The sequence below is a fragment of the Mustela nigripes genome, chromosome 1 (genome assembly GCF_022355385.1).
Source record: "Mustela nigripes isolate SB6536 chromosome 1, MUSNIG.SB6536, whole genome shotgun sequence".
Lineage (NCBI taxonomy): Eukaryota > Metazoa > Chordata > Mammalia > Carnivora > Mustelidae > Mustela > Mustela nigripes.
The window spans coordinates 158,993,029-159,019,076 of NC_081557.1; the positions used below are offsets into that span (position 1 = coordinate 158,993,029).

The following is a 26,048-nucleotide window of genomic DNA, read 5'->3' on the forward strand; positions in this document are numbered from 1 at the left end:
AACATGTCCTGAGAACCTGTGTTTACTACTTAAGCCTTATTGGTAAATCATCACTGTGCTGCCTCCCCCCCACCCCCAATAAACCATTCTGGACATTCTGGAGATTTCCACTTAGTAGCGTAGCTAAGGTTAGAAATCATGATTCTTACACCTGTTTGGAGTCTAGTTATCCTGTTACACATGTGACTTGTCTTATTGTAAGAGTTGGTGCTTGGTTACATGTTTTGAATATAAGGTACTACAAGATAAACATGTCAAATTTTCCTTTCAGGTTTTTTTTTCCCCTTTCTTTATAGTACACTTGTTTTATCTTTGTCCTAAGCCCTTTCTTTAGCTGGGCTGATCCAGGCTAGGAAAACTACTCTTTGCTCATAACCTGGGAAGGAACGGATGAGGGCACGTCATTCTCTGTGTGAGAGGCTGTGTTCCTGGGGGTGCATCTGGCTGTGGGAGAAGAGGACACACAAATGGTGGGGAAACTCTCCTGAGATGACAAGCAAGGATGAAAGCTCACAAGCAGGGAGCGGGGTGGGGAGGGGTTGTTGAGTCGGGGGCAAATAGGAATATTTCACACCTGGTGTTTCCTATCTTCTCCATGGGAGTGGAGAAGAAGAAAGGAAACATCTGGGTCTTTAAGAATACTGAAGTTTTCTAGAAGACTTTGGGGATTGGGAGGCAAAAAATGAGAAAGGAAAACAGAAAATGATCTCAGATCAAAGAGCACGTACACTTGAATAGAGAGAGAGCCCTGTTCCCGTTTTCCCTGTATATCATGGAATCTCACTGGTAAAATGCCTCTAGGTTTGCTGCTACTAAGAAGAAAAGCAAAGCTGCGAAACTTGGTATACATAGATAAGAAATATATAAGTAAATCTGTCAGCTACCGCCAGTACTGCAGCAGACATTGAGAATGGCATGGTGCAGCTCGCTGAACAGGCGCTCTTGTTTGGGGCATCACCATTTAGGCATTTGATGAGGGACTGAGAAGTAGAAAAAGGAAAAAATAATGTTTTAATTGTTTTGGTTTTGGGATCCTTAGCTGGGGGCGGGGTGCAGTTATTCAGTAGTGAGACATTTTTGAGGTTTGGAAAATACTAGGAACGTTTGGCAGGAAGAGATAGGTTTTATGACAGTAATTTGTTACTTGTGGGTCCTCACTCTGGACAAATGTGTGTGAGAGAGAAGGAAAAGGAAGGCTTATAGAAATACTAAATTTTTGGAATAACTGTTAATCTGATTGACAGTGAATTACTAAAGTTGAAATTGATGTGGTTATTCTGGAGTATTAGTAAAGATAATCAGAAATCTGTGACTATTGGGTCATTTTACCGGTAGGCAGAATTTTTCCAATCTCAACTGGAACTTCGTCATTCAATGGCAAGAACGTTCTTCCGATCACTTCTTTTGTGAAAATGAAGAAAGGTGCTGTTTGTGTTGAATAGAGGTTTGGAATGACCAGGCATATGGTTTTTTAGCATAAACACTGGTCATTTCAGAGTCTGAAATACTACTGCCATCTTTTCTGTTGCAGGCTGGTTACCTCCAACAGTCAAAATGTAGTATGGTTTTCCCAAGGCCTAGTGGCTGTTCATGTGAACCAGTTACTCTTAAGCATTTGTCCCTGATCTCCTCATATTTAAGTTTTTTTGTGAGTTGTCATAGCTTTCATGATGTGACGAACACTTATGTGTGTTGATGTTGAATATTTTACCGTTGCTGTACCCGTTGTATTGTCAGTGAAAGTAGAGCAGAAGAAGTGATATTGGAGAAAAGATTAAAGGTTTGCTAAGAGGTGAGAGTTTGTTGTTACTAGCAGAGATGCTTTTGAACAATGCTGCTAAGGAATAGATCTAATGAGATTTGGGGTGTTTTTTAAAATAAGTCAGCATTAGTGTAATATTCCTTCAGGGAGCATTTGTAATGCTCACAAGAATGTGCTGGTGGAAGGATCGGATTCCAGGCTAACCTTCAGTTGCTTTCAGTAGTTGACATAACACACACCTGTGTGTTCTCTTCCCTGACCTCAGGATTGTTTTGAAAAGCTTCTGACATCTGGGAGTGTGAAAAAGAGCAGATTTTGATTTGTTCTCTGACAAGTAGGAAAAATAAATTCTAAATGCACCGTGTTACCTGTGTATGGTACTTGAAGTAAGGGCCTTGATTTATCTTCTATCCTCATCAACTGTGGAATCCAAGGTTCCATGAAATATTAGTGTTTTTCTGGAAGCGTTTTCACATGCTGGAGGTAGAAATATGTATATATATTTACAGAAAAATGTAAATAAATGTAAAATAGCACTTAGGTTCTGTTCCACCCCCCACCCTGGAAGAGTCATTTAGAAATTATTTCTCCAAATAGTTAAATTGTTTGTGTATCGGAAGACTGCTGACAAAGAAAACTGACCTAATTCAGCTTTACCTTTTATATAGTGATAGGTAATGCTCTCCTTGATAAACATACATTTGTTAAACATGAGTATTACCATAAATGTTGTCACTTAAGGGAATATATCTATCGAGTACCAGTAAATTTACTTCCAACTTGAACCCACTGCAATAACTTTGGTAACTGAATCAATTGGCCTTTTAAAATATATGTTATAACATATATCTTTTATATTTATAGTGTAAAGTAAAGTGGGATCCTGGATTGATCTTTATTAAATTCACAGATTTTTCTTCTCAAAATGAAGCTTCACTTGGTTTGGCCTCAGCAGCCTATTCCTTGCAATCTATTTAATTGAGTGGCTTCTGCTGTTTATTCTAAAATGTAGATAAATGGCTTTCAGCACACTGTTTATAGTTTAATAGTTCCTGAAGTGAGTCAACATTATCTGCTAGCGTCTACATGTCATAACTAATGATCTCTCTGCTTAGACTTTCTTGCAAGTGAAGAGACACTGAACTCAACAAAGGCAAGAGCCTGGCACAGTTGGGGGTGGGTGGATTGTTTGGGATGGCGCCTATTGGCTAAGACTTTCTTTGCCCCTTATTGGTATGAAATTGGAAGAGCAGTGTTACCTTTACCACAATTTTGGCATGCACAAAAGCTGTCACAAAATGTATATTCCAAAGGCTGGGGTGAAACTGTTTTAGGAAGTAGCTGTTAGAGGGGTGTGTTTTATTTCACATTCTCTATCTAATTAGTAATTAGCACAAGTTTAATACTTTTCTGGTCAGGCTAGTTGATTGGATGATAGAGAATGGGAGTCACCAGCAAATTTTCACATTACTCTCAAGTAGCTACTGTGGTTTTAGTGATGAAAACGAATATCTTTTGTCTGCCGAGAAAGATGGAAAGAAAATAAATAACTTTAATTCCTAAGTAGTCTTTGATTGTAAGTGGGGCCCATTTATTCTGAAAGATCATCATGCTCTTTCCTTAGGGAAAAGACAAAACAAAAAAATGAACCAGTATGAGACTTTGCTTCTAGAGAGGATCAGCAGGTCTGATGACCGTAATTGTTAGAGTTGATAAGTTTTACCAGTCTCCAACTCATTAAATAATAATAAGTCTTGCCTTCTCTACTGAATTATTTTCTGGGTTTTTAGTGGAGAGTAGGACATTCTGTAGGTAAACAGAAGGAAAGGTTTCTTAATAGCTGAAATACCAACTCTTACATTTTGGTAAAATATTTTGTTTGATCTCATATACTCTTTGTGAATGTGGACAACTTTCTAACTAATCTAATTAAGAGAGCCACTGTCCTTTGCTCCCGTACAAGTATCACTAGTCTTGGGGAGCACTTTGGTAATTGAAATAGAACATAAGTAAGTATAGGTTTCTTACCTTCTTATACTGATTCTGAACTTTAAGATCATATACCCAACTTACCAAAATATTTCAGGGCAAAAAATACAACACACATAAATACCTATGTCGATATGATTTCAAATACAGAAACATCTGAAGAAAGGGTTTATGAGAGGAAAATATTTTTCCTATAGCATCCTTGGATTCACATTTTTTTTTTCTTTTTTTAATTGTTTGTGTGTCATGAGACCCCATACTGGTGACTATTTGAAGGAGAAGGAAAGAAACATTTTGGCCTTAGAATATAGTGTGTGGGTGTGTACATTATTAGCATAAATGAGGAGATACAAATTGGATAAGGAAATACAAAGGAAGAAAATATAAAGGTAAGATCAGTAAGGATTTTCAAAGTCTGGGCCACTGAGTCTACTAGGCTTTATACAATTAAAAATTAAAAATAATAAGATTGCTTTTGGAGAATGTTTTGAAAACTGAAGCCTTTAGTTTATCAAAAGAGGGACAGCTTGAACAGTATCAGGCCAGAATGTTCCAATGTGTGCCATACTCAGATTTAAGATAACACAATCATTATAATAACATAGCCTCAGTTCAGATCTTTCCTCAGTGTTTCTGCCCAAAAGTCAACAAGATTATACTTTGGCAAACTTATTCCTAAAAATCAAAGCTGAGCAGATGTGGTTCAAAATCTCAGCCTTATTTTAATGGCCAATTAATTCAGAGGAAAAGTATTTTCATCTTAAAATATCAAAAGTCTGTACGTTGCTAGTCATATCCATATCCAGGAGCCAATTCAGCCATCTTGTTTTAATTCGGATGCCCAAACTGGGTTATGGGAATAGTCAGGAGAAGGTAAATAGAACATATTGTGGCATACCACCTAAATTTTGGTCCTCCTTTAGTGGGTCTGAGAGTGTTACTGGGAAGCCTAGATGCAGTATTATCTCTAACCCCAAAATCTGGATATAAGTCATACAATTTGTCAAATTCTGATTAGAGAGAATGTCTTTATAGTCACAGGAATTTTTTTTTTCTCTATTGTTCTTAACATATATCATGGGGAGTTTTTCTAATTTTTTTAGTAAAGTGCTTTGCTTAGCAGATAGTAGGTAATTGATAAAAAAACATTAAAACCTTTTCTTCAATGTATATATTTAAGGTTTTTTTTTTGAAATGGATATATTTTCTTCACTTCACCTCTTTTTGTGCCTATAAATTAATTTTTTGTTTTTATTTTTTAACCATCTGCTATTAGGAAAGGGTATCTGTTTTTTTTTTGGATAAGGTTTTAGATTATTTATTTAAAATGGCACAGATACTAGCCTGGGGGCTAGATGGTTTTGTGCTTATATAGAGTGTGAAAAGGAAATGGAGTGTGGGCATTGGTGTGAGGGAATGGTCAGCAGCCCTTTTATGACTAAAGAACAAGAACAGCAACAGAAAGTAACTTCTTTTCTACTGTCCACTACTAGATTTTATGGCTCCTGAACATCGTGGCCATTTTTTCTTCCTCTCTGTGAAATCACAGTGCTGTGTAGTCAGCCTGTGAATGATACGTGTCTTTTAAATCAGTTTGGACTTGCTAGTCATTTTATGCTGGGTAAAATAAATATCTAAAGCTGGTATAACCACATGTGGTGAATAGGATAGTTAAGTCTCAAATACAGATTTTATATAAAAAATGTTAATAAGTCAAATGATATGGTGGATTTAATAAAAACAAAAAAATTAATAGAAGTCATTTGGTTTTCAGGTTTCCCAACATTATGAAAGGTTCCAAATTGTAAGAGGAGTTTGACTTTTAGGTTTGGTAAGCCTCTTTAAAGAAAGATTTAAAAATGTTTACATAGCTGATCAGCTGGTGAAGTTGTACTTATTTTAAAATAAACTTAAGAATTGCACATTGAAGTACCACTCTGAGTGGCAGCAGGGCAATATCGAAAATAGATTTCTAGGTATTTTAACGTCCTATATTTTCTGCCTTGGTTATAATCAGAGGCAGCTTTTAACCATCTGGAAATGATATATAATACACTGTGGTCAGTGACTTTTTTCTTTTCTTTCTTTTTATTTATTTTTTTGATTCTAAGGTTTCCTTTCTCTTTTACCTTTCCACTGTCATATGCCATGTATCCTGAGCACAGCTCAATGCCTGACTGGAATAATCTCTCTTGCCAGTTTATAATCAAAGGGAGGACTGAAAAAACAGCTGAGCTGTATTAGGCAACCACAGTCTGGACTGCATTTCTTAACTGGGGAATAACACATCACAGGTGCAGGATTAGTGCTGCCTTCGGTGCTGGTCTTTTTAGTGGAAACCCCTAGCAATTCTGTGCCTCCTCCTCATGTCTCATCCCAGGGAACCTGGCAACGATCTATCAAGTGAACAGAAATCAAAAGTGAGTAGTGGGAGAAGCTTTATATCTTAGAGCCTGTTTTTACCCTTCAAAAATTGTTTGCAAGGCCAGTGAAGTCCATTTCGGCACAAGAAAAGATGATAGAACTTAATCTTTCTTGGCATAGAGGGTGGAATAGAGCAGTTCAGGGGGGTTCAAAAACTTTCTGTGCAAGAATCACATGTCAGGAAAATGCAGTTCAGCTTAGCCCTCCCAGGAGTCTATAATTTAGCTTACTTTTAACTACGGAAACTTTTACATGTGTTTTGTGCTGTATATGTGTTGGAGTGGGTGTGTGTGTGTTTACCCTGACAGATTTTCCAACACTGTCATGCTTAGAATCAAGTGTTGGGGCTATGTAAAGTCCTTGTGGTGTAATTTAATTGTTCGTAGCTTTGACACTGAGAATTCATCTGTTCTCTCTGACATGTAACTCTGAATTTGTAGGTTTTAAAAGCCAAGGTTGCTTTCTTCCAAACAGGATTTTTGAAAAATGCCAATCTAGCATCTGTTCAAAGTATTAATTATGCATTTAAATATTAGTACCCATGAATGTTTTGAAAGTGTAGTTACTAAGTCGCTTACTTTTAATAAGGATGTTATAAATTCTTTTTATCAAGGTAGACACTCGAAAAGGAAGACAAAGATAGTTTAGTACTTCATGTCAGTTTTGGCGTCTGTCTCAGAAGACATTGTTAAGAAGCATAAAGCATAAATGTAAACGAAGCAATGTAGATGATACTGCAGCATGTGAACAGTTGTTTCTTCACAGTTTTACCCTTAAAACTAGGAAGGCTTTCTAGTATTCAGATTTTGTTTTAATACATTTTGTTATTGGTACCATCATTCCATATTGTCTCATGAGAGATAAACCTTTAAAGTTACTGGTGATGAGTAGTTGGTAATAGTGCATTCTAAGTTGAGATTTAAAAATATAAACACGAGTAGTCTCTATGTTTTATGCCTCAAATAGATAAACATTTGAAATAGTGACATGTCTGTATTTTTACGTCAATATGCACCTTAACTAAGGTATCTTTTAACAGTTATCCAATTAGAGGTTACAGAAAGGATTAGAAATGAAGAGATTCTAAGTGCTTTCCAGGTTTTTTTTTCCTTTGGGGAAAAAGAATAGCATAAACGTGGTGATTTGGTTTCTGCTCTGTCTGCCTTCATTGTGACTTTTCTTCTTTACCTGTAGGAGTATGTTCCAAGTAGTTTTACCTGTCAAGCTGTCTTGGGAGTGCTTGTGAGGAGTAAGTTTGGGTGTGGTGGCAAGCTAAACATCGGCTTTGATTAGCCTCAGAATTCTGTGGAACAGAGCATTGGTAGGAGTCACTGAATAAAACCGTAACTCCTGGTTATCTGCCAAGTCCAAGTTGACTCTCTGACATTTTACTGCCACAGGGACTGTGATTCAGTTTCTTTGCCAACAATATGGCTTTACACAGGGATAAAATACACAGGCGCTTTTAATTTTAAAACCATCCTATCAGCTGTGATTGTGCTATTTTATGGATATAGATTGTTCAATGTTAAATTATTTTTAAACATAGTAGTTACTTGCTTGTCAAGTTCATTGCTTCTTGTATTGATACTTTCATTAAGATACCTTTAACTATGTTATAGTTTTGAGTATTTTCAAAGATTTTTAAGTTATTTGAACATATTGTTTGAGTTTCTCTAAATTTTAAAGCATATTAAGACCTGAGGGAAAAGCCAGCTGCTGTCTTACCTTTAGAGGGTATACCTGTGATGTCCAAAGAACTGTATTCAATCATAATCACTTGTGTTTCCTCAGGCTCATAGCTCTGCATTTGTTACCTACCAAATAAATAAATATAAATGTATATGTTGTCTGTTCAAATTTATGTGATATTTAATCCTTTTATGATTTGCTCAAGTCATAATCTAGCATCCCATAAAATAAAATACTTGAATGATTGAAGCTTTCACTTTTTATCCAGATGTTTTGGAATCTCTTGGCAGGGCTTTTATGATGTAAAATGTTGAAAACATGATTATCCTACAGAGCCTGAGTGATGCAGTAATGTGGATGTGTGAGTGTGGTGAAAAGAGATGCAATTGCCAATAAATGGAAACATGTAGAGATATTTTATGATAAAAGCCCTCGTTTCTGTAGAGAGCCAGCACATCTCTAACATTTTTAAACTAATGTGTTTTCTTAACCTACTCAATAGTGTCAACAATAAACCGTGGAAATGAAAACTTGTCAGTATCCCTGGTTTCGGTGCTTCTGTTTTCTGTAAAAGATATTGGTTCATTACTGCCACCCATAGTCCTCTTCCCTCCTGTGCACCCCTACCTAAGACTGACTTATATTTGACAATTATATGTGGCATTATGACATCTATTTGATTGTTTGCATATACTGTTTTTTGGTTTTCCATATGTGGTTGATTTGTCTCACCATGTTCCACGTGTAGTTGATTTGTCTCACCAGCAAGATTGTTATTTTATTGGGGGCACTTCAAGTGCTCTGGGCCATTGTGTTTTGTGAATGGAATAGATTTAATGATTATTTGCTAAATAAATTAATGCACAATAAGAAAAAAATTAAGAATAATGTATTAGTTGGCTTTGCACAAATTTTCAATGTTTCTTAAAACCCCCAACTCTGTATTTTATAGACTTCTTTGCTCACAGTGATGAAACTAAAAAGAAAGAGAAACTAAAAGTAAGTAAAATGAAGCAGAAGAAAGGGGAATTGAAGAGGGATAGAGAGTTGAGAGAAAGAGGTTGGGGAGAGAAGAAAAAGAAAAATAGGAAATAGAGGAATGTAGAAGATGAAGGGGTAGGGGAAAGGAACGAAAAAACTGAGAGAGGGAAAGAAAAATCTGAAGAATGAACACACAAAAATTGAATCATAAGCTTAAGCAGCGCAGCAAATGACAGTGATTACTAATATCACTCTTTCTATTTGCAAGGCACTATGACAGATCTTTGCTTGGAATATCTCCTCCAGTCCTCCCAGCAAACCAGTGAGTGCCGGTGCTCTCTGCATCTTGTGTAAGGAAGGTGAAGTGATTTGCAAAGGGCCCAGAGCAAGGGAATAGTGGAGCTGGGGCTTGAACTATTTTGTCTGTTTTAGCCTCTGTCTTGGTCAAGTCTGTGTCCACTGCAGGGTGACCATACCTGATACTGGTTTCTCATCTGACATTTCACTCCCCACCCCTCACCCCCCAGCATGTCCAGGAATTTACCACAGAATCTTACCTTTGTCCCTTTGTCCTCTGACTTCTGAGACTCTTGAAGGAGAAAGATTCATGTACAGATAACATTATAGTTAGTAAGAGAAAGTCTACTCTCCCCTTAAACTATATGTGATTTCAGTTTGGCATTTTTGAATCAGACTCGTATTTGTATTTTGTTACTTTTTAGGAATTAACATATTCCAATTTTTTATTAATGACTGGGTTTCATTGTTCATTTTTTTTTCTAAATTTTTTTTGCAAACAATTTACAAAACTTACCTGAAAATGGCTTCATATAATAAAAGGGGGTTAGGCAATGAGAATTGAGATTGGGCCTTTTAACTCAATAAACTTACTAGACAGTAAATTAAATCACTGAACTGAGTTAAAGGATTCAAGTTTTAAATGATGAAAAGAATTTAGTTATTTAAACACATTGTTTGAAATCACCAGAAGTTATTTTAAAGATTAATATTGTTTTTAAGCTCTGATTCAAGATTTATTCCTATGTACCATAAGCCTTTGTTTTAACCAATGTATTTAAATCAGTTTTGTTTGAGAAAGGGAATGGGCATTGGGTCACATTATTTATTATCATTACAGTGTGGATAGGAGTAGGATAGATCCTTCTCAAAGGACTGTTCACCAATTTAGTACTATTAAATGTTTCCTCATTAATCTTTTTATCCAAGATACTTAAAGTACAAACTTGTGTGATAGGAATTTCAATTTCTCTTCTTTCTCCTGCCTGCCCTCTGGTGAAGATGGGGTAGAACAGTGATAACACTTGAAACTTTGTTAATTTGGGGGATATTCAGAGAGCTTAAAAAAAAAAAAAACTAAAAAAAATGAGGAAAGGGGAAAGATTAGTAGTAGATCCTGTGGCACAAAATAATCATATGTCATCTTTCAAGGAATTTTGAAGAGTCAAATCCAATTCTCATTTCGTTGTGTTTTACAATGTAAGTTTCCTTGATTAGAGACCAATATTATTCATAGATTGTTTTCTGTTTTAATGTGACAGTGAATTCTGATATTCTCTTCACTGTGATGTATGAAACAGTTTTCTGTATCACAAAACTTAAAATGTTTTATTTATTCTGTTTTTGAAGTGATAAGAATGTTACTGAGAAAAACGTTTAAGCCAAATATAGCTAAAATATACTTCAGGATATAATGGGTGAATATGGAAGTTAAAATTTATCTGTTGGAGACCTGTACTGTTATAAATTTTTTTATATATATTTATATATATATATATATATATATATACACATACATATATACATATTTACTTTAGTTCTGTGTTTTCTGAATTTTTGTAAAAATCTTATTTTGTTTTTCTGTAAAAATCATGAGGAAGAGTACACAGTAATTTAAAATAATATAGAAATATTTTTTGTTTTGTTTTGTTTAATCTTTTTTTTTAATTAATTTTTTATTTTTTATAAACATATATTTTTATCCCCAGGGGTACAGGTCTGTGAATCACCAGGTTTACACACTTCACAGCACTCACCAAAGCACATACCCTCCTCAATGTCCATAATCCCACCCCCTTCTCCCAAACCCCCTCCCCCCCAGCAACCTCAGTTTGTTTTGTGAGATTAAGAGTCACTTATGGTTTGTCTCCCTCCCAATCCCATCTTGTTTCATTTATTCTTCTTCTACCCACTTAAGCCCCCATGTTGCCTCACCACTTCCTAGAAATATTTTAAAAATAAATGAATTATTAAGCCTATAGGTAAAAAATTAGTTATTGTGAGGTTTTATACCAACCTACTAGCTAATAATTGTCCACTGATCCCAAACAAATACTTTAAAGAAACTCTTTATAACACTACCTTATTTGCTAAATTATGCAAGAAGAGATGCCACAGAAAACTTGTATTTAAGTATATACAAGTATACAAATAACTGAAAACATGTATATAACCAAAACATATATCCAAGTAAAGATATTCAAGATATTCAATAAAGGTAACTTCCTATTTAAACTTTGTGATTGAATGGAAGTCACATACTACTGCGTGATAATCATCAGGTTATTTCATGAAGTTTGATTAATTTGCCTAAAAAGTCTATAAATCTCTTAGGTATGAAAATCATAAGGAATATAAATATAATCTAGTTGCAATTCATTAAAAACACACAAATGAGCAAACATATGTCCTGAAGTCATCTTGTGGTTCATTTGTTCCCTAAAAATCTCATGACCCTCTAAAAAAATGAAAACTAATTTTAGATTGGCTTCCACAGCCCTGTTTTTTATTATCAGGGTAATTTCGATAATTAACTATTTGTGTTAACTATAATGTAACCAGCTATGCTGGGTGGACAGTATTGGAATTGTCAGGGTTCACACTGCTAAGTTAAAGATTGTTGTTGGAGAGACAGGGGAGGGAAGATGGAGAGGGTAGGAGGGAGAAAGGAAAGTGAAGAATGGAATGAGCTTCTAAAGAGTGATTTATTCAGTGAAGTATTCTAAGAAATTTCTGAAGTTAGACTTTTTCCATTTTTCCCCTTACATTCTTCTGTCAGGTTTATTTATAATTCTGTTACTAAATATAAAAAAATAATTGGCTGGAAAGCTATTGGTAAGAAATAATCACTTTTGTTGAAATTCTGTTCAATTAATTAGAAGCTGTTAACTATTTAGCTTTCCTTAGTAGAAGATTTTTTATACAGATGTAACCTGTTGGTTTAGAAAATATGATGTACTAAGTTATATTTAATGTTTCTTTAGTAGTTATTTTCAATTGCTTTCAATAGTTATCTTTTATATAAAATTTAATGCAAAATCAAGTAAAATGAAGATCTAATTAATAAAGAATCTTACATTATTTGAATGAGCTGAATAATCAAACTTTTTTTAAATCTCTTGAAGTCTGCCTTTCTCCTGTTTCAAATGGAGGGATACTAGAAATCTAATAAGTATAATGACATATAAAAAATACAATTTGATAATTATCTTAATCAGACATCTCATATTTGGTGTAAATCTGCATGATTGCTATTCTGTTGTTTATCTGGATGTTCACATTTATTATCAATATGTATCTTTGTCTTTTCTTCTAATTCTTATTTCAGCATCATTATTATCTGGCTAAATTCATGCTTTAATAAAATCATTATTCTTTGTATATTCATGTAATTGTGCTTTTTATGCCTTAAGTTGATGTGTTCTGTCTTGTCTTTGTTCCAAAATGCCTGGCTTATGTTTGTGAGGCTGGCTTAATTTTGCAGAAATTGAGTATGGTTTTATATGAAAGTTAATTTTTACAGATAAATCCCTTTTCATAATGACAACAGTTGACAAAACAGTCCAGTTTCTTATTGTCCCTTTTTCTCAAATGGGAACTGGCTATTAAGAAGATCTTAATCATTAATTAAGAACCCCCCAACAAACAGAAGTCCAGGACTAGATAACTTCACTGGTGAATTCTGCCAAACAATCAAAGAAGAATGAATACTAATTCTTCTCAAACTCTTCAAAAAAACAGAAGAGGAAGGAATACATTCAAACTCATTTTATGAGGCCTGCAGTACCGTGGTACTGAAACCAGACAAGGACGCCACAAGAAAAGAAAATTATTAACCAATATCCCTGATGAACACAGATGCAAAATCCTCAGCAAAGTATTTGCAAACTCAATACAACAGTCCATTAAAAGGATCATTCACCATGATCAAGTAGTATTCCAGGGGTACATGGATGGCTAAACATCTGCAACTTAATAAATATGATATACCACATTAAAAAATGAAGAATAAAAATCATATGATCAACACAATAGATACAGAAAAAACATTTGACAGAAATCAACATCAGTTTATAATAAAAAACTCTTGACGAAGAAGGTATAGAGGGAACTCACATCAAAAATTAATAAAAACAGGGGTGCCTGCATGGCTCAGTGGGTTAAAGCCTCTGCCTTCTTCTCCAGTCATGATCCCAGAGTCCTGGGGTCGAGCCCCCGCCTCGGGCCCTCTGCTCAGCAGGGAGCCTGCTTCCTCCTCTGTCTCTCTCGGCCTGCCTCTCTGCCTGCTTGTGATCTTTATCTGTCAAATAAATAAATAAATAATCTTTAAAAAAATAATAAAGAGGATATATAAGAAGCCCACAGCTAACATTATATTCAGTAGTGAAAAGCTGATAGCCTTTCTTCTAAGAGCAGGAATAAGACAAGGATGCCCACTCTCACCACTTCTATTCAACATAGTATTGGAAATCCTAGAGCACTTATAAGAAAAAGAAATAAAAGAGATCCAAATCGGAAAGGAAAAAGTAAAGATGTCACAGTTTACAGATGCAAAGGACTTCACCAAAAAACAGTAGAACTAGTAAATGAATTCCAGTGAAGTTACAGGATATAAAATCAATATATAGTAATCTGTTGCATTTCTATACACTAGTAATGAAATATCAAAAAGAAAAAAATAAGAAAATAGTCTCACTTACAAATGCATCAAAAAGAATAAGATACCTAGGAATAAATTTAACCAAGGAAATGAAAGATCTATACACTAAAAACTACAAGTCATTGGATGAAAGAATTGACACAAATAAAGGGAAAAATATTTCATGCTCACAAATTGTAAGATTTAATATTGTTAAAATGTTCATACTACCCAGAGCAATCTACAGATTCAGTGCAATCCCCATAAAAATTCCAGTGGCAAACAATTCTAAATAATGTTTATGGAGCCACGAAAGACATCAAATAGCCAAAGCAATCTTGAGCAAGAACAAAGCTGGAGTCATCATGCTCCCTGATTTCAAACTATAGTCTATCCTTTAACAATGTGGGTTTTAGGGGTGCTTATCCCCCATGCAGTAAAAATTCATATATAACTTTTTATTTCCCTAAAGTAGTAGCCTACTGTTGACTTGGAAGCCTTACCAAAAACATAAACAATTGATTAACCATATTTGTATGTTATAGGTATTATATACTATATTCTTAAAATAAAGTAAGCTAGAAAAAAGAAAATGTCATTTAAAAAATCATTAGACAAAATACATTTACAGTACTGTACTGTGTTGAAAAAAACCTACCTATAAAATCTGCACATGTTTTTCATGGGTCAGCTGTATATTATAAGACTATAGTAATCAAAACAGTATGGTATTGGCATAAAAACAGATACATAGATTGACAGAACAGAAAACCTAAAAATAAACCCCTACATACATGGTCAATTAACTTGGGACAAAAGAACCGAGAATATATAAGTAGGAAAAGACAGTTTCTTCAGTTAATGTTGTTGGGAAAACTCAACCAATCTTAGACCATACACAGAAATTAACTCAAAATGGATTAAAACCTCAATCTTAAGACCTGAAACCATAAAACTCCTGGAAAAAAACATAGACATAGGCTCCTTGATATTAGTCTTGGTGATGATTTGCTGGATCTAACCCCAAAAGCAAAGGCAACTAAAGCAAAAAAAGAAAAAAGAAACAAACAAGTGGTACTATATCTCAAACTGAAAAGCTTCTGCACATGATAGGAAATCATTGACAAAATAAAAAAGGGAACCTACTAAGTGGGAGAAAATAGTTGCAAATCATATATCTGATAAGGGATTAATATCCAGAATATATATATATATATATTGAATTCATATATATATGAATTGATGCTTTTCCAAAGAAGACATCCAGATGCCAAACAGGTACATGGAAAGATGCTCAACTTTATTAATCATCAGGGAAATGCAACTCAAGATGAGATTTTATATCACACCTGTTAGAATGGTTGTTATCAAAGAAACAAACAATTACAAATGCTGACAAGGATGTGGGGAAAAGGGAACCCTTGAGCCCTACTCTTGGGAGTCTAAATTGGTGCAACTGCTATGGAAAACAGTACGGAGGGTTCTCAAAAATTAAAAAACAAACAAACAAACACTATATGTCCAGCAGTTTCACTTCTGGATATTCATCCAAAGAAAAAGGAAAATACTTAACTTGAAAAGATATATACACCCCATCATCATTGCTATATTATTTACAATAGCCAAGATATGGAAACAACCTTAGTGTCCATCAGTGGATGAATGGATAAAAAAATGTTGTATATAAGTACACACTGAAGTACTATTCAGTCATAAAAAGAAAGAAGTCTTGCCATTTGTGGCAGCATGGATGGACCTTGAGGTCATTATGTTAAGTGAAATAAGACAGAGAAAGACAAATACCAGATGGTCTCACTTATATGGGGAGGCTTACAAAACAATACAAAACAAAGAAGTCAAGCTCATTGATAAAACAGATTGGTTGTTGCTAGAGGCAAGGGATGGGAGTAAGTGAAATGAGTGAAGAGAGTCAAAAGGTACAAACTTCCACTTATAAATAATTCATGGGAATTTAATGTGCAGTATGGCACTGTGTAATATTGTAATATAGTTAATATGTAATACACCTAACAATACCATATTGCATATTTGAAAATTGCTAAGAGAGATCTTAAAAATTCTCATCATAAGGAAAAAAACCAATGCATGGTAATGGATGTTAATTGGGCTTAGTGTGATGATCTTTTGTAATATACACACATGTTCAATCATCATGTTATACACCTGGAACTTATATAATGTTGAACGTCAGTTGTATCTCAAGAAAAAGATGTTACAATTTTTCTTTTTAATAGCATCCTTAGATTTTAAGATAAATCTAATAAGATCATCCTACTAATCATTTAATCATTCTGCTGCTACTGCTTCTCTTCCCCCTTGTCTTCTGTTAACCTCCAAATTATCACTCAATTATTTTATCTCACAACTAGAAATATTAATTATGTGATAATGAATTTCATTTCACAGGGAGTTAAACTCATATAGATTAATCGACTCCTAAGTAGCAGTTGAAGACTTTTACATAAATTACTCTCTTGATTTGATTATTTTGGCAAAAGCAAGTGAAGAAGTCTCCAATTGTCTCATTTGCATTTAACCATTAATTTCTTTAATTATGCTAATTAAAGAAATCATTTTATCATCCTCACCACTTTTACTTGTACAGGTTACATTGTATGAATGCAGCCTAATATGTTTATTCAGGATCTTATCTGTTAACTTGCCTTATAGAAATAGTATCTCTATTATGAGCTAGCAATATTTTTTTCTCTCTCTCTCTCTCTTTTTTTTTTTTCCTGAGGAGTGTGTTTCTGGCAAAATGATATACATTCTGACTACATGTTAGTGTTAAGTATTTTAGAAAGATGATGTAGCCCTATCTCATCTTTACAAATTTTAAAGAAGGTATGGTTTTTAACTGTCTAGTGTTTGAGATCAGGAATTGACAGAAACTTGCGTGGAGCTAGCCGACTCAGATGTCTTTCCATATTAATAATTGAAGTAGTTAACTTAGAATGTTCTACAGAATACCTCAAAATAGATTGCTGGTAACTTGCAATATAGATTGAGGCACACATACATACAAACACATAAAATATGGTAAACCATAGTGGATTCAGTGTCACTACCAAGCCAAAGATCATTGGTTCGGTGGTGTATCCCATAATGAAGATTATTTAGGAAAGTTTCTTCTTCCTTGCTGGATTTTGTTTTTAGATTGCCTGAGTTTTCCTTGTTCACTGATGTTCTTTATTCCCTGGTCAGGCTATGAGACTAATTACTTCCTTGTTTTGAACTGAGAAGCAGTTTGCAAATGCATTTAAATAGCTCCAGCTACCATCTAGAGCTACTCCATGGATCCAGTCTGATGTAGTAACACAAATCATGGTCCTTTTAAATGCAAGCTATGAAAAACTTCATGATGCAAAATATGAAAATTTCATGATGCAAAATTTAGTAGTCCTTGACAGAGGTCATTAAATTTTCCACAAGAACTAAGTTCTTCCTACATTTTATCAATATGCACATATATGTGAATCCTTCATTTTTTTCTCACACACACAGACTACAAAGGATTCATCATATGAGATACATTATTTGAAAACTTGCTAATTTTTGTTTTAACATGAAGAGGATGGCTTATTTTTTATTAAAGTATCCTTCCAATTTCTTCTGTTTAGTACCGAATGCACCTGTTCTTTTTACATTTGTTCTTTTGGTAATTTTTCTCCATTTCTCTAAATAAATAATTGTATGGCTACCTCTTGATTATTCAATTTTAGGCATTACCTTTGACTTTCCACATTTAAAGCTTTACCAGTCTTTCCCACTATATACATATTTCCATTCCCTATGCTATATGTCTAGAAGTTAAAATGTTATTTGTTTCCTTAGAGTCCTATATTTCCATCACAAATTAATTTCCTAACTCTTGATCAGTTTAAATTTAAAACACCTGAGTTATTGTATTAATTTTAACTTCTTGGATTTCTTCTCCCAAAATTTTTGGACCTGCCTTCAGTCAGGCTTGATGTTCCTTCGGTCCAGTCAGTTTTCATCTTACCAACCACCTTTACCATTATCTTGAGAGTATGCTTCTCCTTGCACTTGGGTTAGATCTCCCATAGTGGAAACTCCTTTCTTTTGTCTTCTTGTTTACACATTCATTTGGAGAGAGCCTCTCTTCCAGTAGCTTCCTGAGAAAGGTGTATGAGAGGTAAATTTTTGACATCTTGAAAATCTTCAATTTTTTTCATATCATATTTGATCTGTAATTTACTCAAGTATTGATTTCTGGATTTGAAATACTTTCTCTTCACAATTTTGAAGACATTACTCTATTTTATTCTACGTTCCAGTTTTGTTGTAGAAAATTCAGTGCTACCCTTACTTTTAATCTCTTTTATATACATAAAATATATGTTATATAAGATCTCCCTTTGTCTGTCATGTTATGTAATTTACAACATACCTTGGTGTGTAGATCTATTCATATACTCTATGAATCCTTTTAAACTAGAAAACCATGATTTTCAGTTATGGAAATGGTACACAATTTATTTATTTGATGATTTCTCCCCTCTGTTTTCTCAAGTGTCTCTTTCCAGAGATATTATTATTACTCACATTTTGAATTTCCTAGATTGATGCTCTAATTTACTGAATTCTTCCATCTCTGTGTTTTAAACTACAGTGTGGGAGATTTCCTGATCTTTATTTCAACTCACCTATTGGGATTCTAATTTATGCAATCATTTTTTTAGAGTTCCTTATTTGTTACTCTTTTTTGGTAGCAACACGTTCTTGTTTCATTTATGTATTGTTTAAATGAGAATGACAGTATTAATTATAGTTTTTTAAAGTTTTTTCCCCATTGTGTGTTTTTTCTAAGTAGGTTTCTTTTTTGTGTGTGATTTGTTCTCAATATTTGGTATTTGAGGTTTCTTCATATATCTAGTGACCCTGAATTAGTGGCTTGTGCATAAGAGAATGGATCACTATAAGATCTGATTAGAAGCTCCTTTCATTGGGTAGATCTTGTCACCAATGGGCCTTACCATATAATATTGCAGAGCTATTTTGCTGAGAAATCTCTAATATCCCTGTCTTTGGGTATTTTGTTTGTTCTTGACCTGGTCAAATTCCTGAGTAAAGAAGAGATAAGCCAGGCTGCATCAAGTTCTGAAAGCCATGTAGAGGGAGAGAACAGGAGGAGTTGACAGCCAGTGTAGATGGTCACTGAATGTTTGCAGTAAGATGGTATCCCTTGCCCTCTCCTGTGGTTAGTTTTCTGCAGCCCTTCACCTTGATGATAGAAGAGGAATTCATAAGGAAGGCATCTCAGTGATATGTATAACAGATTTACTCTTTTAGTCTTCTGCGGGGGTGCAGGGGAAGGGAGGGTGGAGATGATGTTACCAGCCTTTGGGGATAGGAGAGGGCAGCTGAACTATACTTCTCAAAGCCACTTCTGGTACCACTCTGAGGTCTTTTTGGAGTTAAGTGGTAAAATGGATTTGCTTTTGGTTTTTCTCCACCTTTGGACTAGGAGTCAGCATCTTTGCTTAGTTAAATCAGTTAACTGCTTTTTTTCTGCTTACCATGTTTTTATTAATCTCTTTTATATTGTAGGTTCTTTTTTTAAAGGCTTTTTTTTCTGTTATTCTAGTGGCATTCATAATTAAAATACTTTTTAATCTACCTTTCCCACAAAAAATATATTTTAATATTTTTCTTGCCAATAACTTTATTTCCATACCAACATTTTAATGACTACATAGGAATCTCTTTTTAGAGCTCTGACCTGTCCACTGTTGTAAACGTGGGTTGTTAGAAACAATATTGCAAAGAACTTCCTTCTAGCTAGAATTTATATCAGACTTTTTTTTTTAAGATTTTTATTTATTTATTTGGCAGACAGATCACAAGTAGGCAGAGGAGGCAGGCAGAGAGAGAGAGGAGGAAGCAGGCTCCCCGTCGAGCAGAGAGCCCCATGCAGGGCTAGATCCCAGAACCCCGGGACCACGACCCGAGCTGAAGGCAGAGGCTTTAACCCACTGAGCCACACAGGCGCCCCTATATCAGTCTTTAATTAAAGTTAAAATGTAAAAGAAAATATGAATCCTTTCTTAAAGTGTTTTTACTAAAAGACATCTTATTTCTGATATTAAGATGTTTCCTTTTCTAACAGAGACCTTTCAGTATAAACATTCCATTTAACCACTTTTCCCACCAGATGGGAAATCCTGTGTATCTTCAGTTCATCCTACATATGCAGGCTGTGCCAGGAACAGGAAAGGCACCCGATATATATTTGCTAATGAGACATATGCATAATAAATGAATTTTAATTATTTTGTTTTAAAACTTCAAAGTGAAGGGGTCTGGTATGAAGGAAGCAGGATGTAATAAATTTTAAATAACGTACTTTCATCACTTCGAGTTACTTCGAGGTTACTCAGGTCATAAAGTTAGCAAGATTGAGAACCAGCTTTAAAAAGAAGGAAGCCAACATGGCAGGGTGACATACAGGCTTATCAACACCCACTGCACCTGGATAGCAAGCAGTACTGAGGTGTTTAGGCAGGCAAACTTGTAACAAATGGCTTTAAATACAAAATACATATAATATGTTTTCTTTGGAATTTAAGGATGAGCCTTCTATTGTATAGAGGTAACATATATCTATTGCCATGAATTATGTGGTTGGATTAAATAAATAATATTAGCTTAATCTAGTCCCGAGTTTCTCAGAGTGGAGTCTACACATGATCTGTCTCAGAATCTCATGGGATCTTGAACATTCACTTTCCTTGTCTCGCCTGAAACCTATGGAATCGGAATCACTGTGCGTGGCCCGCGATTCTGCCTCTAACAAACTCTGCCTGTGCGCATGACAGTCTACATGTCTTCTCTGGACTAAAATTTAAGAAACTTTGAGAGAGTTAGGTACATGTCTTGTATAAATTTGAACAATCTAATGAATTAAGAATTAATGATTGGGGATATTCTGGTGAAAGGATTTAATACATTTTATTGTTTTCCCCTTCAATTATTACTTCTTAGGAATTTGCATAATTAGCTTATCATACAGAAAGTCAGGAAAAATGATATATATACTTTTTAAACTTCTCCATTCTCTGATGTGACCAGTGGCTAGAGGCATTAATTTGTGGTGTAAGAAATGAATGTGTGCATACTGCATAATACATCTATTGAGTATATTGCATCTCTGGCCTAGAATTTCTGTTTTTTAACCCAATATATTTTAGATAATAGTGTGCTGTGAGAGAGATAGGTAAATCAAACATTGCTTGGGTTGACAATTTAAGCAGTTACATAGCGTGTATGAGAACTCCTGCCACAATGTCTGGAACAAAATAGGTATCAGTGAATGCATGTCCCCCTCGTGAGCATCATTACTTTCCAAAAGTGGTGGTAGAGAGGGAAAGTATGAAAACCACCTCAGTGGTAGGTCACCCTATATGAATGAAATGTTTCTATTTAAAATGTAAAAAACTTAGATCTTTCCAATAATATTAGCTAACATCTATCAAGTATTACTATGTAACATATGCATCCTAAGCTGTTGATGTGAAGTAGGTGCTTATAATTATCTCTGCTTTAATGATAAGTGAGGCACAATAAGATTATATCATAAAGTTAACCAAGGCCAACCAACTGGTAAATAGTAAAGTCTAATTGTGAACTCAGAAAATCTGTTTCTAGAGATCACATCTACTATCGTATCCTGTCTTCCATTCAAAATGTACAACCATTGCTAGTATATCAGAAAGGCACTTTTCAGGTTAAAGCTGATAGGGAAGATGTATTGTTTGATGTATCTTACTGATAACTAAGTTTTCATCTTCCTACCAGTTTTGCATATTGAATATTTCTGACAATTTCCTTAAAAATAAATGATATACCTTAAAGTAAAGAGACTGGTGGGAAGACAGTTTTAGGGCCCCAAAAAATCTGGGTTTAAGTGCTGGCTTCATGATTTATTAGCTGTGTGCAGATCACTTAAACTTTGAGTCTTTATTTTCTCATCTGCAAGTGGGAATGATATTTACCCATACCGTTACCATACAGAGTAGAGATGATCTATATACTAGTGCTTGTTGAGCTCATTGTGTTCAATCAAATACAACTATTACAATTTAATGTATACAATGCTGTCCTCAAAGGGTTATGAGAATTTCTGTACTTTATATGAGACATATATTACATAATTATAGCAATTCTATAAGTACAGTTATATTCGGCACCAAAATCTTTAAAATAACTGCTTTATATTTTAAATCCTTAATTCTCATAAATACTTAATATTTTGTTTAATCTCATTGTTCCTTTAAGTAGAAGACTTTGGCTGGGTTATCTCACAGATACTTAAACTCTTACTCTTTGTTCTTTTCAGCAAATTTACTTGATAACATGCTTTTGCGAAGCTCAGGAAAATTAAATGTGGGCACCAAGAAAGAGGATGGTGAGAGTACAGCTCCCACCCCTCGTCCAAAGATCTTGCGTTGCAAATGCCACCACCATTGTCCAGAAGACTCAGTCAACAATATTTGCAGGTTGGTCATATAAATTACTTAAATCTCATCTTAACAAAGATTTATGCTTTGTTGACTATGGAATTGTAGGCTGATATTTTCTAAAAACACATTTTGGGGAATAGTGCCTAACTCCATTACCTCTCAGAGCTGTGCCTGTGTTTGGAAAAGTATTAGATTGCATTTGGGCCTGAAATGGTGTTCTGAGAGTCTCCTTCCTTGCTGCAAATATCACACATGTACGTAAACATAGAACACAAGTCCCAGGCTTGGGGCAAGTGTCAAAGAGGAAAAACCAATTGTTTTCTTTCAAAAAAGACTTGTCCTCCAAATAAATTCAGTAGCAGGTGGTGTCAAATGTGTGAGGATTTTTATTTGTTTTAACCATTCATCATATCAATGGTGGTTAATCTTTTGGAAAGAACACCTGAGTTGTTACGAATGTTCTCTGGCTCTGGGAAGCAGTATAGTGATAGAGCCCACATGATGAGTCTACCAGATGTTAGGAAAGACATTGTCAGAGTGCTAGAGAATAAATTCCTTAGTGGATAATCAGATTTATCAAGACTTTATTTGAAACTGGACTATTTACTGCCTTCTTTCATACACATCTTAATGCAGCTACATCCATTCTGGTGGGCACTGTAGCCTGCCTTTACACCCACCATGGGGACAGCAGTGGGTAAAGAGGTATAGTGTAATGAGGCCAGTGTACCCAGGGAGACATGCAGAATAAACCAGACAAGTGCAGATCTCAAGAATTAAAATGGCAGGAAAGAAGAATCTCCATCAAGAAGGGTAATAGACCCAAATGGGAAGATGGGCTGCTGGGTTTGAAGTCCAGGCAGAATATCTGAGCAATAATTTGGAGCCTCTTTACCCAGGAAGGAGCATGAAGCTGAGCTGAATGCTTTTTTTTCTTCCTGAGAAAGAAAGCATATCATGAGATATATATAGCTCAAGAAATATGTATTAACTGAATGACATGGAAGAATGTTGGGTGTATTCATAAATACATATCTCCTTTAATCAGCAAAACAACTCAGCATGGTAGGGCATGCTTATTTCTTAAAATTAGCTGTAAGGAATTCAGGGCCCAGAGAATTCTATTAACTCAGCTCTTATATGATAGAACAAAGTTGGGATCGCTGAGTCTTGTGCTGTGGTAAAATGATTCCAGAGGTCAGACGTATTTCCTGGGAAACACTACCTGTTTGTAGTAAATGGCAAAAGTATCAGGAAAATGTCAAAGTTTTCTGAAGAAACTATTATCAGGAGGAAACGTGCTAGGGAGATATTTTACTGATTTTCCTGAGTGTGTAGTAATTAAGAATAAATCAAAGTGCATCATTTGAGCTGTAGTTCAGGTGATCACATGTGTAGACCTTCCAAAATTATCCCAACTTTAAATATTTTGTCCTCTTGTCCCTGTTGGCCACTGGAGTGTCTGTCCTGCGTTGATTTGGAAGAAAGTGATTGGACAGGGCTCACTGCAGTGCAGATGTGTGCGCTGTGTGTGGGAAGGAGAAGGTTGGTATGTTCAAAGAAGACTGGTTTTCCTAACATGAAGGGAGCAGGAGGAGGTGTGGCTGTAGTGGAGTCTGGAGCCAGGAACGATGACCCATGGCCTGGTCGGCTCTATTAAGAATGTTCATTTTATACCTGGAAGCATTGGGGCCATGGAGGGGCATTGGTTTCAGCAGGAGTAACAGTAATATTGATGAGGATTTCAGAAGGACAGTTGATGTGAGAGAACATGATCTTGGATGCAGGTGGTGCCGACGTAAGAGGGATGTGCATGTGTTGGGGAGCAATGTAGAAGGAAAGTTTTACATTGATGAACTACGTGTGCGAGGGGCCCAAAGGGGCTTCGCAGGTTGTTGGATGTGCATTGAGTTGTACAGTGTAGGCTTTTAATGAAAGAGGACAGGGGGGAATAATTAAGCTCCAATTTGGACATGCTGAGTTTAAAGTTTTTGACACCTGCAAATGGAGACACCGAAGAGTTGGCCATGGGAAATGGATCTGGAACTGGGATAAGAGTTTGGGGGGGGAGAGTCTAGAGTGAGTAGAACACGAGTTAGTTTTTGCTGTGAAACAAATAACCTCAAAATCACATCGACTCACAACTAAAGATATTTATTTTTTTAAATATTCCTGGGTCTACAAATGGGCTGCAGCTGTGCTGGGCCCTGCTGGATTGGGTGGGCTTGCTTGAATTCAGGCCTGTTCCACATGTTTGTTCATCCTTCTTGGACAAGGAGCTAACCATGGCATGTGCTTTTTAACTTGCCTGGAAAGGAGCAATCTCTTGTTCTTGTAGCATGTCCTCTAGCATTCCACTTAACCAAAACAAGTGATACGGTCAAGTTCAACTTTGGAAAGAAGCCATGGCTCGAGCGGGGCATGAAAAATTGAGTACAGTAATAGAACAATCTGGTAGTCCCGAGTAGGACTGAGCCTTGAGACATTTAATGCTTGGGTCAAGGAGGCTCTTCTCAGAAGATTCAGAATGAACAAAAAGCAGTGAGTATGGTAATCGTTGAAGCTGGGTTTACAGAGGGAGGCAGTAAGGTCAGCTGTGTTAGATGTTGTTAGAGGTCAAGTCGGATAAGAACCAAAATCTGGCAGTCATATTTATTGACCTTGATAACTGCGGTTTAGAAATACGTATTCCAAAGTCCTGAATTCCTGACCATCACCCAACCCCTGAACTTGATCTCAAAGGAATGAATATTCATTCTTGGTTAAAAGGCACATCCTTTTTGTGAACAAGATGTTAACTCCATTTGAGTCTCCTGTGAGCTGAGATCAGTTGTGTGAAGCACAGGGGCTACTTTTGTTCCTGGGCCCCGAGACCTGGAATAAATTCAGGCCTCCATTCTTGTAAGCCCATGATATACTCTTTTGACTTCCAACAATCAGTACTTCTCATGCTGTTTCTGGTAAAATATAACCCACCCACGCCCCAACCATAATCAGTTGCATTGATACTTTTCTAAAGTACAATAAAAATGAATTACTAGAAAATAAATCTAAAAACCTTTATAAATTGTATGTTCAAATTTTTCTGTTTTTCCATTATTGAAATTTAGTAGAGCTAAGTTTATTGCTATGCAAGTTTCCACTTCTGTATTAACTGCTCACAGACCTGTAACAAGCAATTTGCTGACCTGCAAGGGAATATACTTGGAGTAATATTGCATTTAGTCTTGCATTCCTAGGTAAACCAGTTCAAAAGACCAGAGTATGCTTTCTTGAGGCTTGGATAAGGGCTGCTTCAAGCTGTGTGGCCTGAGGCCTTTTAGTAAGCAGTTCTTAGCCAATTTGGTTATTGTAAGTAGGTCTCAGGCACCTTACCACTCCCAAATTCCTAGACAGAATAATATTTAAAAGTGACCTGAATCAAGAGTATATCCTCCTTAAAAGAGATTCTGAAATTCCAGCTGATAATTCAGAAAATATGTGTAAAGTTTAGAGGGGTTTTAAACTCTTCATAAGTAGCAGCAATCACGTTACCTGCCCACACCAAGGCCAGACTCATTTCTTGGCCTTGGTTTCTACCTGATGCAGGTGTATCTGCTTCCAAAATTCATGCCATTTCTATTGCCTCACAGCGTGCATGTTAGAGGATGTAGCACAAATATGCCGAAGAAGGTATTAGAACCTTTTTTAATATCCATAATTCAGAGTGAGGGGTGAAGCCACTACTCCATTTCCATTTCCAAAGGGAAGGGGTGAATCC

The 26,048-nt window shown here is 35.4% G+C and overlaps 1 protein-coding gene across 8 annotated transcripts in view; it reads left to right on the top strand.

The window, feature by feature from the left end:
• BMPR1B (bone morphogenetic protein receptor type 1B) overlaps positions 1–26,048 on the top strand; it is a 392,804-nt gene that overhangs the window by 325,887 nt on the left and 40,869 nt on the right. For 7 of the 8 annotated variants that reach the window (XM_059376211.1, XM_059376220.1, XM_059376200.1 and 4 more), the window contains one exon: positions 22,165–22,324. In XM_059376211.1, coding sequence (XP_059232194.1) covers positions 22,182–22,324 — 143 coding nt within the window. In that variant the 5' untranslated portion in view covers positions 22,165–22,181. Of the gene's footprint in view, positions 1–22,164; positions 22,325–26,048 lie in introns of those variants that run through there. The other variant, XM_059376230.1, reaches the window with a different exon arrangement.